Source organism: Artemia franciscana, chromosome 9, assembly GCF_032884065.1.
Source record: "Artemia franciscana chromosome 9, ASM3288406v1, whole genome shotgun sequence".
NCBI classification, from domain to species: domain Eukaryota; kingdom Metazoa; phylum Arthropoda; class Branchiopoda; order Anostraca; family Artemiidae; genus Artemia; species Artemia franciscana.
Window position 1 is genome coordinate 26,594,596 of NC_088871.1, and position 17,954 is coordinate 26,612,549.

At 36.0% G+C, this 17,954-nt stretch overlaps 1 protein-coding gene across 1 annotated transcript in view; it reads right to left on the minus strand.

Annotated features, from left to right (window-relative positions):
• LOC136031210 (transcription factor E2F1-like) overlaps nt 1-17,954 on the minus strand; it is a 38,569-nt gene that overhangs the window by 16,440 nt on the left and 4,175 nt on the right. The window contains exons 2-3 of the mRNA XM_065710582.1: nt 10,533-10,705; nt 7,552-7,733 (exon numbers count right to left, since the gene is read on the minus strand). Of these exons, the coding sequence (XP_065566654.1) occupies nt 7,552-7,733; nt 10,533-10,632 (282 nt within the window). The 5' untranslated portion in view covers nt 10,633-10,705. The remainder of the gene's footprint in view (nt 1-7,551; nt 7,734-10,532; nt 10,706-17,954) is intronic.

Below are 17,954 nucleotides of genomic sequence, written 5' to 3' on the forward strand. Positions count from 1 at the left end.
GAAAGTAGAGCATTGTGAAAGAAGTTCCTGAGTGACAGATCTTTGGTAACAATAAGGAAGAATGGAAAGTAGGGAAGGCATGAATGTGTGAATTAAAGAAACACGGATACAGCCAGGGAAAACAATAGGGGGGGAGGTGAGTACAGTGGCGCAGTCTGCTACAGTGGCGCACTTGATCCCACTGCCACCTGTAATTAGATTAAATTCTAAAAAAATACGCACTAGGAGGGCAGTCACATGGTCTATGATCGTCAGCCATTTTCAATTTTTTGGGGCGATTGCAGTTTTTGAGGTATGTGATTAAGTGCTTTGAAAAATAAAATCTTGGACAAATGGAAAATATTTTTTGACTTTGCTAAGGTTTGTAGGCTACAAATAGTGTCGAATTCTGGCGAATATTAGTTCATCTGGAAGCTCCAACATTTCTAAACATAGTGCAGCCATCTGTTTGTCTCTCGGTCATTATTTCAAATTTTGGTTCACCAAACTGATAAAAGAGGGCATTCGGTTACAGTGGCGTATTTTGGTGAAGGGTATAGTGGCGCACCCCGAAATTTTTTAAATTCATAAACTTCACGCGGTAGGTAGCCTATATGATAGTTTTGACTTCTACTACTACTATTACAAACTCATCGCAGCCTTAAGCCGTCTGAGACCGACACACTGGCGAACACTTCTCCTCCATACCACCCTGTTTAAGGCTTTTGCCCCCAAAGATTTTGGGTAATTTCTTATGATCTCGTCCCAGTCTAACGTGGGACATCCTGTCCCCCCCCCCTTCAGACCACTAAGTAGAACTAATCTAGGAATTCGATCGCCCAGGTTAGGCTGGGGTTCTAGGTTAAGCTCGGTTCAGGCTAGGGTACAAGTTCTGTAACAAAGGCTACATCCCCCAAACATTAAATATTGGTCTTTTGCAGAATGCCTAATGAAGCAGAGCGTATGAAGCTTGCCGTGCACGCGGTACTGGAATTGAAGCTTTCACAACGGGCTGCTGCCAAAAAATACGAGATCCCAGAGACAACACTCCGTCGATATGTAAATAAGGCTCGCAACGCGTCGGACGATAAAAAGCTGACTTTAAAATTTGAGTCGAATTACCAAGTCCGTCAAGTGTTAACTGATGAACTTGAACAGCAACTTCACGATTATTTGATAAAGGCATGCAAAATGCACCATGGTTTGACACGGCTCAACGTCCGCCAATTCGCTTTCGAAATTGCAAAGATGCACCAATTGAAGGTGCCATCAACATGGCATGAGAAAAAGACGACGGGGAAAGACTGGTATTACAGTTACATGAAACGCTTCCCAGACCTGTCTATCCGCAAAGCGGAGGGAACAAGCTTGGCCAGAGCCACGGCATTCAACAGAACAACTGTAAACGAGTTCTATGACAACTTGGAGACTGTTACGAATAAGTTTAAGTTTCAGCCTAGTGATATTTATAACTTAGATGAGACGGGGGCAACAACAGTGCAGAGACCACCAAATGTGATAGCACCCAAGGGGCACAAACAGGTGGGCCAAGTGACTTCTGCTGAGCGAGGCGAACTGACCACAGTCTGCTGCACCATCAATGCTCAAGGTAATTTCTTGCCACCTTACTTCGTCTTCCCAAGGAAAAGATTTGGCTCCCAGTTGATGAATGGTGCACCACCAGGCAGTGGCGGTAGCGGTTCTGCCAAAGGATGGATGACATCTGACATCTTCCTGCTTGTCCTCGAACACGTTGTGAAACATGCCCGCTGTACAAAAGAGAGACCCATATTGCTGATAGAAGACAACCACTCTTCTCATGTGTCGATCCAGGCCATTCAGTACTGCAAAGATAACGGGATAGTGGTTCTGACTTTGCCAACCCACACCAACGGAAAGCTACGGCCACTGGACAGAACAGTCTACAAATCATTCAAAAACTACTACAACATCGCCTGCAATGACTGGATGGTCAGCGACCCCGGACAGACGATTGGCATCTCTATCATCGCTCAACTTGTTGGAAAGGCCTTCCAACTCTCCTTCACACAGAAAAACATAGTCAGTGGCTTTGCTGCTACTGGGATTTTCCCCTTCAACCGCCTACTTTTCACAGACGACGATTTTCTCGCATCAGCTGTGACCGACAGACCAGACCCTAATCCCAGCGCAGCTCCAGAGGCCGAAGAAGTCGAGCAAGAATTGAATAGTCATAACGAAGCGGGTCCAAGCTCTGCCTCCCCTACCGCCGTTACACCCGAAGCTGTAAGGCCCTACCCAAGAGCGCAACCCAGGAAGCTGCCAGAAGGAGCTCGGAAGAGGAAGAAAACCATCATTGCCACGGATACCCCAGTGAAAGATGCTTTAGAGAAAGAATTCATGGAAAGGGAGGCAAAGGAAAAGGTCAAGACTTCTAAGATTAACCCCAAGACAAAGAAAGCCGTTGCCCAAAAGCCAGAACCAAAAAAATAAAACAGGATGTCCAACCTAAGAAAAAGGGCAGTGCTGTTAGATACTTTGCTAAATTTGACCGCAATTTCAAGAGAAACAGTCATGTAAAGACCCTGTTTTCTGATTCTTCGTCTGATGATGACTTTGGTGACTCTGCCACAAAAGGCAATAGTAGCTGTGATAGTGATGAAAGCCTCCACTGTGGCCTTGAAGACCAAAACGATTTTTTGTGTGACGATGAAGTCCGTGTTGGAGATTATGTTCTTGTTTGCGAGGGGGAGATAAAAAAGAACAAAATTTACTCCGTGGGCGAAGTCCTCTCTGAGTCCAGCTTTGACATTGAGCTCATGTATATTAAGAGAATGGTTCCTTTCTACAAGTTCATCAGGACCAGTGAAAATTACACTTTCAGCAAGTCGAGTGTCGAAATGAAGCTACCTGCTCCGAATATTTCTGGTGGCACAGAAAGACAGGCGGGGCAACTGGTCTTCCCCATTGACCTGACTGCTTACAATATTAACTAGTGTGCCTTCTTCTTTTATTTTCAGTTCATTATTTTTTATTTCCTTACTCATTATACGAAGTATTCATCTTTTAGGTATTTTCAGTTCATTATTTTGTACTTCTTTACTCATTAAACGAAGTATTCATCTTAGCAGTTTGATTGCGCCACTGTTCCAGATGGGTGCGCCACTGTTCCAGATGGGGTGCGCCATAGTTCCCGCCTAGTCGGCAACAATGGCACAAAAAGTGGCTGTCAGAAAACATGACTCCATCAAAAACTGGTTCAAAGAAGAAGTGTGAAATAAATCACCAGTGTAGAATAGTAAACTGCCTGCACAACAGTTTAAAAATCGTCCAATGATGTTAATATTTGCCAAAGTTACGATGCTTTGACCTGAAAGTGCGCCACTGTACCCACCTCTCCCCTAAGATTTTGTGTTGGCATTTCAAAAACTGAGACTGAACATTCAGCCAAGACTAGTCCCACTTAAAGATAGGAAAGAGGTTTTATTGGTGATATACTGTGTCAAGGAGATGTGTGCTAAACATTCTTAGTGTTCGAAACCGAATCGAAGTTGCAGGAGATAATATAGAAAATACTCCAAAATTTTCCATGATTTTGGAGCGAAGCGAGATTGATTCACCGAGGAGCAATTAGAAGAATGAAAAAAGACGCAAGTACTGACAGCATGGTATATCTAATTTCGAATTATGGTGGTTACAAAGTTAGAAATTAGATACTGAAAATATGAATATGATTCTTGATACAAGGAAAGAAGTGATTTTGCAAAAATTTTAAACACTTTTCGTAACAAATGTGATAAGCCTCACTGTATTAAATGTTTAAGACAGAAACATTTCATTATCTCATTAGCTTTGGACGTCTTAATTTAGCTTATGTGTCCGCATTTGTCAGCAAAATGGACGATTTTGTCGGTCGGGACATTCTTTATATCCCCCCTCAAAACTCAAAAGCCTAGCTTCGCCTATGGTTATTAGTAGCAGTAGTAGTAAAAAGGGGCAGGTAGCACCATTCCAATTGTAAACATTGATTAGGTATTTTCTGTTGTTGTGTTTTAATTGATGTTATAGCAAACTAAATAAAATTGTTTAAAATCAAAATTGTTTTCAGTAAAGCCCAAATCACGTCTGGCCATTAGAAGGCTTATGAGACGTTAGTCCTGCTCCTGTTTGTGGGAATTTCTTTCCGTTTTAAATTTGATTTAATTATTCATTATTGTTTTCTGTTCGTTTTCGGTATCGTTTCTTCACTGATAGAGATATCTGTTGATTATTCTTGAATTTATTTCGGTTCTTCTTTGGCATAATGATGCTTCTTACTTCTCTTCGAAAAAACCCCTTTTTTGGAAGGAACTGCCAAGAGATACAACAATTTTTTGGCAAAATTCGACACTTGCGAACTAAAATTGACGCAAAATATTCAAAATATTTACACATTGATTAAAAGCCACCTTTACTATTTCATTTTCAAAGATTTAAACACTGATTCCACTTAGGCCAGGTTGAAAATAGAACTGACAGTCGAAATGACCAAATAAAAGGGTTCACATGAAACCACAGATCCAGTTCAACTCATAAAGCTTTCAGGACGTTGACTAATTCACAAACAAAAACTATAGAAAATCTTTGATGGCTCCTAAACCCAGAATTTTCTAAGTAAATATCAAGCCCCCCTCCCTGCAATGAACATTAATGGTAGTTCTAGAAAGCCTAAGATTGCCAAAATGAATGCTCATTTGAAGTAATGTATTTAATTTCCTCGGCGATACAAAAAACTCTTATCCCCCCCCCCCTAATTTTCTAAATGTACCATATTATTTGTAACTTACATTATTTGTTATTTTGCATTCTTATGAGGTTATTTTCCGTCTAAAACACATATCCTAAAAAAAAAAACGCATTTTTAGGACGAAGTTTAAAACCTTACTCATTGCCAACATGAATTGTTTAACCAAGTCTTCGTCACCCATCTTGGTAATGTTACCGTAACACCTCATCTCTTAGCTCAAGCTCTCTTTTAGAAAGTTTTCGGGACAACGGAGATTATAAGTCTATACAAAGCGTATTCTACAAAAATGCAAACTTTCTTGTGCAGCTCTCTTGCGGCACAAAAATATCAGATTATACAAGATGTCTCGTCTTATAGACCACTTCCCAAAAGTCAGGATAAGAATTTTGATCGGATATGATTAAACTAGTGTGATTTTATAACGTTTTGTTGAAACGTATTTCAATTTTATTTTTTCCTTCCATACTCTTTTCCTTCTGTTGTTACGAGGGGTTATAAATAATAATAATAGAAACGGAAAGGCATATTCAGATAATACATTGCAGATGATCCCAGAGCTGCTACTTAGATACTGCGACCAATATCTAGCCAGCAGTGACGCAAGGTGCCACCAAAGTGAATTCTGCAGTTGAATAGTTTGTTAGACCACCGAAAAGATATTTATTTAAGATATAATTCAGAACAGGTGTCCTGAAAAAGTCACTTATGAACCAAGAATTATAGTAGAAGGGGAAGCAGAAAAAGAGTCGTTTGTCATTTACCCGTTATAAAGAACCAGAAGAATGTAAGATAAAATAGACGAATAAAACTACAGCATATTTCTCTCAAAAGCGGAGACAAAAATGTCAGAAACTTTCTATTCACCTGTAACGTAGTATTCATTTAATTGATTTGATTATCATAATATAACTTATGATTAAATAGTTTATGTTTACGTTATGCTGTTATATGGTTTTACAGACAACACACACACAAAAAATAAATTAACAAAGAGTGGGCAGGATACACAAGGGTGGGGAGATTATGGATTAAACCCCTTCTACAACAGTTCAATTTAGAAAACAAAGTATAAACTCAGATGATTCTAATTTTAAAGAAGAATATGAAATTTCACAGAATCACTAAAAAAAAAAAAAAAAAAAAAAAAAAAAAAAAAAAAAAAAAAAAAAAAAAAAAAAAAAAAAAAAAAAAAAAAAAAAAAGAGCTACATGAGCATAAAGGAGCTATTGAAACTCACTTTTCATTAGACTTAAGGAGTTTTTAACAATAGATTCAAGATGTTTATAACTTTCTCAGATGTAAGTTGTTTCGTTTTTTCTTTTGCTGAGCAGCACTTTTATATTTCTTTATTTTCGTTTTATTCGCCCAAACTACAAATCCTGCAAAAGAAAACCTAAGGCCAGAGAGTAAAGGAAGCTATAGAAGAAGAGCTCATTGAAAAGTCCATCTTAATGCCATTAAGGACAAAGTGTGTAGAATAAGCTAGATAAATAGCAGAATTTATAGAACTTATAAAATCATAGGATCTTGACAAGAAATCGCTTTTATTCCTGAAGCAAAATATTAAAGATATGCATGGGAGGATCTTGAACATAAGGACAAAAAAAGGAGGTTACGCTTTTATTTGAACAGCCAAGTGTCAGTCGAAGATCTACAATGCAAATTGAAGAATCTCTCAAACATGATAAAACAAACATTGTCGTTGTGAGTTGATTCGCTGATTTATAGAGCGAATTGTTTAGACCTGGTCCACATTGTTTAACAAAGGAACTACTGACCCAAACACAAATCATATATAGACAGTGAAAAAGGATAATGTTTATACTACCCTTTAGAAATAATACCAGACAGATCATATTTTCAAATTTGTTACTGCACTCCCATTAATTTCAACTCAAATTGGACTTGGAAATCGTTCAACAAGATATATCTTTAAACTCCCCTTCAAAAAAAAAGAAAAGAAAGAGGGGTTGTTCCCTCTGCTATCTATCTATGAACACAATAATAGAAGACATTTCTTCTATATAACGAAGATGCTTCGATACGAGCTCTTCGGGTGAACAGTAGGAGAAGAAAGGAATCTTGCATTGAAATCTCAAATCAACATGCCAATTATGAAGTCTCGCAAATACTTTTCCGTTTGGCCATCATGATAGCGAACGGTATGTTTTGTTTCAAGCTTGTAAGCTTTAAACAAATTTTTTTAAGCTTATTTCTTTTTACTTGTACTTACAGTTCTTAATGCTGATTGATACAATAAAAAGCGGTGAAAATTAACAAAAATAGATCTTAATTTGGCAACAAAATTATAGAAAATACAAAAAAACATAAACAAACAATTCTCTGGTTTAGATATATACCATTCCACCCGGGAAGCGTAGTTTCGGTTCTATTTATAGATTCCTTTGCTCAAAAAGAACTATTTCAATAAAAAGTTTAAAAAATTCCTCTTAATACAACTTTTCACTCCAAATCCCCATTTTTTTACAACAAAATTATAGAAAATACGAAAAAATACATTTCCTAATTCAAATGTATACCAAATGTATTTCCATGAAAACTTCACAAAAATAGCTCGTAATTAGGCATTTATCTAGCTCTAACAGAGAAGAAGTTAATGGTGAAATTGAATTATTGTTATCCAGTGTATCATCCTCAGAGGATTTAAATGGGAGGAAGATTTTATAACGGAAAATAAGCCAAAGTTCAACCAACAGAGAAGACGAAAAAAAGACAACACTGGTGACCGGGTAACAAAAAAGACAGGAGGGAAAAATTCAAAGATATAAAATAAAATGACATCTGACCCTAAGTGGGGTGAATTGTAATTCATCAACTGTATTTGTAGAGACTATCTCAATAATTGGTCCTTTCAAGTGAAGAGGTGTTTGATCGGGGCAATTTCGTGGGAATTTCTTTCTAAGTCGATGATCCTCTGAACCAGATTCTGCTTTTGAAACAAGTGAAGGTCTTTGAATGCATGTTGGAGCTAAAAGAAAGAAAGTAACTTCTTTGACAAGTTAAATGAAACACAAATAAGCTTTTATTTATTCGGGGTGAATCAAGATACATGTGCTAGAATGGAAGACTGAAAACTGCCAAGACAATATCAAGAAAAAAAAAGCTAAAGCAGAAAACAAGCTAAAAGAAAAAAAAAAGCGAAAGGAGATAACAAGATATAGTAACTATAATTTTTTAAGGCGAAGGTTTGTCATCCATAGTATTGTTCGTATACTTTGTAAAATGGTTTTCTAATCGACGCAGAGCCTGCTATTTCTAGACGTTTATGCCTAGGTTAAGGCCAGCTTTGCATCAACAGCTATTGATAGGTGAAATAATTGACTACTTAAACTCTTTACAACGTATTTCAAATATATGGAATAAAATTGATTAAAATGAAGAAGTTTAGAACATCTGAAATGATGGAATAAGAATGGATTATGTGGTGCTATAGGTACTCTATTTTGTATAATGGTAAAAATGAAATATTATTAAATTGGGTTTTATCTTTAGGTTCCTTGTTTTCCTCTAAAGTTTGTTACATTTTGTACCCATGGCCACTGTGATTTTCTGAAATTTATAGATTTGTTATCAATAGACGTAATTCATAACTTTAAGATATTGAAAAGATAGTACTTTTAACTTAGTCAAGAATCAGAACTATGAAACGGAATTGGTATAACATTTGTGATGTAGCTGGCGTCATCCTGTCAATAATAATAGTCTATATACTAAGGATATAACCTCATTAACCATGAATTTCGAAGTAGTATAAATTGTGCAGTATTTTCCTTCGTACATGTTAGTCAAGCACGTAAGTGCAAAAAAATTGATCATCCAGGTCAAACACATCGAAGAAGTCCAATTTTGAGCCACCATTGTCCAAATAGAAGGGTTCATTGGACGAAACGCAGAAATGAATGGACTGTACTGAACGACTCGAAAGTGCAGTACATCAATAAAGTGACTATTTGTATGTATGCTTGATTCTTAAACTTTTTACATAACGAAAAAACTGTTGATATTACACAAAGAAAAAAGTGCTATTTAAAGATACTGGAGGCCTTATCAACTTCCTGATAATGTAGAGGGGAGGGTCAAAACTTTTCAAAAGTTTTACCCAAATTTTCCAAGGTCTTACTGAAAATTATTAGTAGTGAACATTTTTACGTGATAACTTTGATTATGAACAAGAAATTATTTTGTAAATTTGGCAATTAAAACTGAAAAGAGTTCATCCTACTCAACACAATGATCCAATACATTCTACTCAATATTCTTCTGTCTATAACACGTTCCATTTCACGAGCGTCATCGATTCCAGATTTTATAAGCATACGCCTTTTGAGACACTAGTCAGCCGTAGCGGAATGCAAGGTGCTCATAACTAATTTTTCTTGCTATAAAGTATCCTCATTTTTGCAGAAGTAGCAGGGATTGCCTAAGCTAACTTAAACACTTTCCCTTATCAATCTTAATTTACTGATAAACACTGAGATGACTTCTTTCATTTCGGAAGTGTAAATTCAAAAAAAAATTGTTCTGGGAGTTGGGGCAGTTGAAGTACCCCTAAAACTAGCCAGCTCTGTACTGTGTGTATAGTAGATTTGAAGTCTTTCTGCTGTTACTTTCTCATCACCTGCCGGTCTTGCAACAATCTTCTTCAGATCTACCGAAGTCTGCAGTTGGTCATGGATATCATCTCCTAAGCAATTGGCCAGTACTTAAAGTTTGCGTCAATTAGTCTGGCTGCCAGAACAATATCTAAGTTTTCTGCTTTTGATGCAGTCACCAATTAGATGCTCTGGTGTATCATGTTGCATGTCTGCATTGCTTGCGAGCTGGAGATTGAGTCATCACAGTAATTTGCGAGGTTAATGTCTTTTCGATAGGCAATAAAATTTTTTAACTCCCCTTGCTTGATTCGCGTAAATTCTCTGGGCTAAATCGCAGTAGATCACTGATCCGAATTCTAGTAAAACTATTGAGATAATTGCCAATGGATTTCCAAGAAAGCTCTTGGCTAAATCCTATATATTCTCTTATCTAAAGTCGCTAGGTCCCCTGAGCCTAATTTTGGTAAATTTAATGAGCGAAACTTAAACAGAAGGTTCCTTGAGAGAAACTTTAATAGATTCAATGACCCTAATTACAGTATATATGCCAGAGCTAAATTCCGATACATTTCCACAATTCAGTTCAAACATATTTCCTTATCAGAATTCTGGCACATTCTCTCAGCCATGTTCCAGTAGATTTCCATGATGGGTGATGATGGCATGGATGTTTCCCCAAAACCTTCTAAGGGAAAGGGGGGGGGGGCAAGAATGCAACAGAAATATTAGGGACACCAAAAGCTCAAGATTATTATGATTTTTTTTTTAATTCCTTGCAGTTTATTTAATTTGTAGATTTTTGACACTTTTCTAAAGCTTCTCAAGCCCCCCCCCCCTTCTGTTACCAAACCAATATTGCATAAATACCTCGTAACTAATTTGAATCACCTGCTTCTCTAAAATGCAAACAACTAATGTAATAAATACTGAAATAAACATATTTTTTTATACAATATAATGGCTACAAACTAAACTTCTTTGCAATCGAAATGATCCTCTAAAATGAGTTAGATCCCCAAGGAATCATAATATTTAGCACTGGCCAGCCAGTGATTCTCTATAAAAATATCAAAAGAGCAATATCAAACAAACAAGATATTAAGTACAGTACATGAATATTTTCAGATTTAAGAGGAACTGAAAATGCAATTCATGACTAAATTAAAACTTACTTAATCCTGCTCGTTTGAGAAGTTGTGAAGCAAGATCTTGGGCATAGAGGGAGGATTCTTCCTTCATAGACGCTTGAAACCGATTTGGTGTTGTGTTCATGACACAATTGTTTCTTTTGCAATCAAAAGTAAAAATCGTAAACACAGTTTATCAAAGCATCTCATCCAATTTCCTAAAAATAAAACACAAAATATATTCATTTAGCTAATGAGGAAGTTAAATTCAAGAAAAATGTGTTTAATAGTAAAACAAACCAGTGCTGAAGATTTGAGAAATGTGTTTCCTGTCTGGTGCCATACATTAATACAAGAAATGCAAGGACTTCATTCACTTTTCACCAATTTAGACAAAGTGGTAGTTTAAAACAACTTCACATTACTACGTCACATTGACCTAATACTATTTGGTTTAAAGATGCATAAGTGCAAACAAGGAAGGGGAGTCAAAAAAATAAATTAGATTATTGGTCACCAGTTGATTGGTATTATTTCCAACCAGTTGGTTCCCAATCCACATAAAAACAACAATAAAATAACATATCAGCAAACCTTTGTATATAGCTAAGGGCTATATCCAAGCAACAGGGGGGGGGATAGGGAAGTCGGCAGACCGCCGTGCAAAAAGTGGGGTAGCAAAGTAGCAATACTACTTGACAGTTTCGAATTTGTTGGCAGATTTGGTACGAAAATACAACTTGTACTTATTAAGCTAATTTTGCTCAAAGACAAGCTGTTAAAATACAAATTGTGCTATGCCGTGCAAAAATTGGGGTAGGATAGTAGCAATGTTACTTTGCAGTTTTCATGGCCTAGTAAAAATTTGTTGGCAGATTTTGTCTGAAAATACTAGTGCTTCTACTATCCCCGAATTTTCGTGGATTTCCTCCAAAACCTATCTTCTACAAAAAAAAAAAAAAAAAAAAAAATTGATTCCCCAAAAACCCCTTTCATTCAGGAATTGTCACCCCTGGTGATTTAGCACTAGTGACAATCAAACCCTAGTAACTATCACTTTCACTTAACTTGACATAATATTTTCAATACTTTCCAAAGTTTTTGTCTCAATTATTTACTAGACATCAAAAACCAGACATAGATGATTGAGTTACTGACCTTTTGTCCTATGCCAGTAGAAGCATAATGTTTATAAGACAATACCCTTTCATCAAAGATTCTCTTGTGACTTGTGGTAAAAAAATTCATTTGAACACGTTTATGTTCAGTGTAATTCTGAGCATGGATGCAAAGAAAGTTATTTTGGACAGCTGGACCATAGAGTTTAAATTTTGTTTTCTTTTGCTATTCTGTTTAATTTTCAAAGATCTGAAAGTATAAGAGAGTTGGATTGAAAAAATATTCTGAAATGAAAAAGGGAAAGCATGGTACCTTTGCAGAGAGGGGGAAGGGAATTTCGTGAAAATTTGGAGATATTGTCATTATTGAGCTACAAATTACATGAACATACCACTCGAGGCTATTTCAAAATATAACCCTCGTTTTACCTAGAAATTAAATGAAACCTTTAAGATGATACCATTTTCTCTTATTTTCTACAATTTAATTTCAGTCTTATTTTCTTTTACTCTAGGTTTTGTACATAATGTATTAATCTTAAGTACAAAATAATTGAAAAGGCAACAGATTAAAAAGTACATATGTATTATACCATTAACACTCAAGTTGATGCTGTCTAAAACTCGAATGAACAAACTGGTTTTATTTGTCTGTATTAAGCAACAATTAGCTTATGCTCAGTGGAAAACAAGTAGCGGGAGGCAGAATACATTGGAATATATAATTTGGGCTATATATTTTCACTGTGGGGTACAGATGGGGTTATGTTAGCTTAGGTATAATTACCTGTTCCCCACCAAACCCCTAATATGACAATAGATAGCCTAAGTTTATAGTTTCAATATATTTTGGTATTTTTATTAGGATTAACCTAAGTTCACTTCTTGAGTCTTAGAGTTACAGTCTCCACTTCTTATGCAGTGTTATGTTTAGCCATATGAAAAATAAACGGAATCATGCAATTCACAGTTTTATTTGGACTTACTACAACTACTACTTACAACTCACCACAGCACCAAGCCATCTAAGGTCAACAAAGCTACGCACACTCCTCCTTCATTCCAATCTATTCAAAGCCTCCCACTTTATACCCTCCCAGGAAGTTCCATTTCCTTTAGATCTTTCTTTGAAATCCTCCCACCCCAGACGAGGACGACCTGCTTTCCATTTAGCCCTAAATGGTTGGCTGAAAAGGACAATCTTTGGCAATCTGTCATCCTTCATATGCAGAATGTAACCTAGTCATCTCAACCTTTCTTTCATTATAGCCCTAGAAAGTGGGATTAAACCACATATTTCAAGCAAACCACTGTTTGAAATACAGTTAGTCAGCCAGGCACCCAGAACAATCCTTAGGCAGTTTTTATGTAAAACATCTAGTAAATCTTCATCCGCTCACCACTGTACCATCCAACATTCTAATCTTGGTTAACAGACTTATTTTCCTATTCTTCCAAACTTTTTTCTTTAATACTGAAAAAGCACCTTGAGCCTTGGCTATTCTATTTTTAACATCTTAACTGCTCCCACATTCTTTATAATAATAATAAAAAAAAAACCAAGGTAACTGAAGCTGCCCACCTGATCTATCTTTTCTTTACTCAATGACGCCTTTTCATCTTCACTTACTCTTAGCCTTGTTAACGTTAATTTTCAAACCTATTCTAGCACCCTAACTTGCAGAACCTCCAAAAGTTCATTTATTTTGCTCAAACTTTCATCTAGGATGCATAAATCATCAGCATAATTTAAGTCCAGGAGAGTTTTCCCTCTCCATTTGATTCCATTGCCTTTCCTGTGCTCCTTAAGACAAAGTCCATCAAAAAGATTCATATAAATTGGGATAGAACACAACCTCGCTTAACTCCTGATTTAATACAGGAGCAGCTGCTAACCTCAATTCCTACTTTAACTGCAGTAGTGTTATTCTCATACATAGCACTATTCACTTTAATGTATTGTCTGACATACCATACAAGGATAAGACATTTGCTAAAGCTCTTCTATCAACAGAGTCGAATGCTTGCTCATAACCTATAAAACTAAGGACCAAAGGTGTTTGACAACTAAGGCACTTCTCAATTATAAACCTAAGAGTGAAAATTTTTTCAACACACCCTCTACCTTTTCTAAAAGCCGCACTGTTCTTCTCTTAAAATTTTGTCTACAGCATCTCTCAGTCTAAAAAGTATCATATTACTAAGTAATTTACCACCAACAGAGACCAGACTAATGCCTCAATAATTACAACATTCACGCTTATCACCTTTCTTATACAGTGGTTTAATTGAGTTTTCCCTAAAATCGTTAGGTATTTCACCTTTTCAAAAATCATATTCATAATCTTCAGTAACTTATTTCTAACCTCAGAGGCATCACTTTTAAGAAACTCATTTAACACACTATCAGCACTTAAAGCCTTATTATTTTTGAATCCTTTAGTACTGTTGCTAATTCTGCCTTATAAAACAAATCTTCTTTCACATCAAAGGTATCACAAACTTTTCCATTTTCATAAATATCTTTTCCTGCAACTGTATCAGAGTTTAGCACATTCTCAAAATAGTCTGCCTATCTCTCTTTAACTCTTTCCTTATCACTAATAGTGGCCCAGTTTCTATCTTTAACTGTTACAAGTCTGGATTGACTGCTCCCTCTCAATTTAATAACATACCAATACAATATTTTACTATTATGCCATCTAGCTGTACCTTCCAGATCCTCAGCAACTTTATCTATGGCCTCAATGGATAAAATTAAGACTTAAGCTTAGACTTTTTAGACTTAGGAATGGAATTACCCCCCCCCCCCAACCCTATGCACATGACAGGCACAAAAACTACAAGATATCAGTTGGTTTGGAGAGTTGGCAGATCCACAGACCTCACCTAACTTTATTTTCTAACCTGGCCCCTAGCCTAAAACACTACTATCTCCTTTATTCTAGTTTTATGAATATTATTGTATTTCTAAAAACAAAACTAAGAGTACAATTTAATTATTTTTCAGACGTTGGAGAGGGGCACCCATTCACGAATATGTACAAGGGAGGGAAGAAGATGTAACTTTCGGGATATAGCAGAGAGGCAATTTTACTGTTTTTCAATTTTTTTTAACAGAAAAGTAAAAAAGATTTCAATGAAAATACCTCAACATAAGTGTTTTCAACATCAAATCCTACCAGGTTTCAGGGGTGGTAGAGGACGTAAGTTTTTCCAGACATCTTTGCCGAAAAAATCAATGCTAAATACCACAATAAAATATGATATTTTTTTTTAAGTTAAGGTTCAATGTTGATTTCTTTGATAAGATAAATGGCAAAAAAATTTACTTATTTTCTGCTTTAAAATGAGTGCCTTGAGTTATTGTTCTAACTTTAAAGGGCATTTTTCTTCTTTTTCTTAGCCTGATGAATATGTATAGAATCATAAGGTTCCCTTTCAGAATATTAGTAAAGTACAAGATTTTTTTTTCTTAATTTAGCCTATTCTTAACTGATTATTCTTGACTAAGTCACAGGCAAAGCAGACAGATAATCCCTTCTTATCAGTGGTTTCAATAGGGAAAATAAACCCATTTTCCTTATTTTTCCTTACAATATCCATCTACCCCATTTGGGGACCTCCTGTTTATTGTAGGGCCTTGGATAGTGGCCCAATAAGAACAACCTTGGGCAATTTGCCATGATTCATCCACAGGATGTGTCTTGGCCATCTCAACCTTTCTCTCCTTATAGCCCCAGAAAGCAGGATTGACTCCAACTTTTTCTATAGATTACTGTTTGGGATACAATACATAAGCCAGGCACCCAAAACAACCTGTATGTAATTTCTCTGGAATACATCTAGCATATCTTCCTCTTTTTTCAGGGTGCCCATGCTTATGAATCATACTTTTAAACTACCATTGCTGAAGCTTCCAATATTCTAATCTTGGTGTGCAGACTTTTCTGCCTATTCTTCCAAACTTGTTTTGATTCCAAACATCTCTGTTGCACCCACCCTTTTAACTAATAATACTACCTAGGCAAGTGAACCTGTCCACTTGATCAATCTTTTTCTGACCCATCATCACCTCTTTACCTTCACTAATTCCCTGTCTTAGCAACTTAGTCTCATGAACATTAACTTTCAAAGGTATCCCTGCACCCTGAACTCACAAAATCTCTAAGAATTCTTTCATTTTGCTAACATTTTCATATAGGATGCTCAGCATGATTTAAGTCTAGGAGAATTTTACTAACGTTTTCTCACTTTGCCTTTGTTTTGCTCTTTAGGACATACGTCTGTCAAAACAACCCACATAAATGGGATAGGATGCAACCCTGTTTCACTCGTGATTTAATGCTAAATTAGCTCCTAGCCTCAATTCCTACCTTCAGGACCTACACTGACCTCTTCTATCAGCTGCATCAACGCTTGCTCATAATCTATCAACTGACGACTAGAAGGATCTGTCCCTTCACATCCAAAGTGTCAGAAACGTTTTCCTTTCTGTGTATATTTTTCTGTGGCCCTAACACAGTTTAGAACACTCTCAAAATGTTCTGCACCTCTCTCTGTAACTCTTTCCTTATCACTAATTGTGACCCTGTTCCTGTCTTCAACTGGGAGAATTTCAGTTTGACTATTTGCTCTAAATTTATTAACACACCAGTACAATATTTTACTTTTATGCTGTCTGGCTGCATCTTACTCATCTTCAGCAATTTTATCCATGACCTCCGCTTCACACCTCCTTAATTCATATTTTAATACTTTCTCAGCTTGCTTTACATATCTCTATTTTCAAATGAGCTACCACTCAAATAATTCTTGTAGAGACTCGTCCTCTTCTCTATTAAACGTAAAGTATTTTCACCAATATTCCTAGCTCCAATTTTAGCTAACTCCCCTAAAATACCATCAGAAACCTCACAGACTATTTTCCTAAAATTATTTCATCTATTTTCTACTTTTTCAAATTTTAAACTCTCCAGTTTAGTATTCAGCTGTTCCTGGAATCTATCAACATTATAGGTTATCAGAAGGTAGCTAACCTTTCTAAATTTCAGCTTTTAACCCCTAGACATTACTAGATTGTGGTCTTTACTTTTAACATTACAACAGAACTCCTACTGCCAGTATTCAGTTTACAACAACAGTTCTTACTATCCTGCAAATAAGATGTTAATTATGGACCATTTTATTACCAAATACTTAAATATTTGAAACTAGATTGTTATATCTACAAAATTGCAGCAGTTGGATAAAAATTACTTTTTTTTTCCTATACCAAAGTTGCCTAGGCTAGGATAACATCTATTCTCGTTTCTACCAGCCTGGGCATTAAAATATCCTACAAAAAGTCTATATTTCTAACTGGGGCCCTTTCTATTTGTCCCTGTAGCTGCAATTAAAATTCATCTAAGTCACTATTATCTCCATTAGTAAGTTCCATAGGGGCATATGCTACTATGAATGATAGACTGCACTTTTTAGTCATAAAATGAGCCATTTGTATTCCATTGTTAATACTTATTCAATCTAAAGAAGACTTAGCAGCTTATACCATAACTTAGCATCTTATATGGGGAGGAAGTTAAAAACAATTAATCATGAGCCCAACTTCCTGCCTATGTACCCCATTCTTCCTGCCCAAGTAAACAAACTTACTGAGCTTGAATTTGTGCCCTGAACTAGCAAAACCTCTAAAAATTTATTCATTTTGCTACCATTTTCATCCATGTTCTTAAATCATCAGTATAATATAACTCTAGTAGTTTTACTTCCCCATTTGATTCCGTGATCCCCCATTGCCTTTGCTGTGGACTTTATCTTAGTACAAAGTTTATCACAATAATCAATATAAAATGGAGAGAGAATACAACCCTGATTAAGTACAAAACCAGCTACTAACCTAATTTCCCACCATGACTGCAGCAGTGTTATTCTTGTACATAGTACTAATTACTTTAATGAATTTATCTGGTTAACCCTACAAGGATAGGATCTTTAGTAAAGCTCTTCTATAAGCTGAATTAAATTGCTTGCTTATGATCTGTAAAACTAAAACTAGGAGGTATGATGACTCAAACAATTCACAATTGTTGATCTAAGAGTCAAAATTAGGTCAATCAATCCTCTACCCTTCCTAAAACCACACTCTTCTTTTCTTAAAACATTATCAACAACATCTCTAAGTCTAAAAAAGTATCAATCATACTAAGTAATTTACTTCCTACAGAAATCAGGCTAATGCCTCTATAATTGCAACACTCACTCTTATTACCTTTCTTATGGAGGGGTTTGATTGTCCTAAATTTTCTAACTCCTTCCCCTTTTTTCAAGATCATATTCATAATCTTCA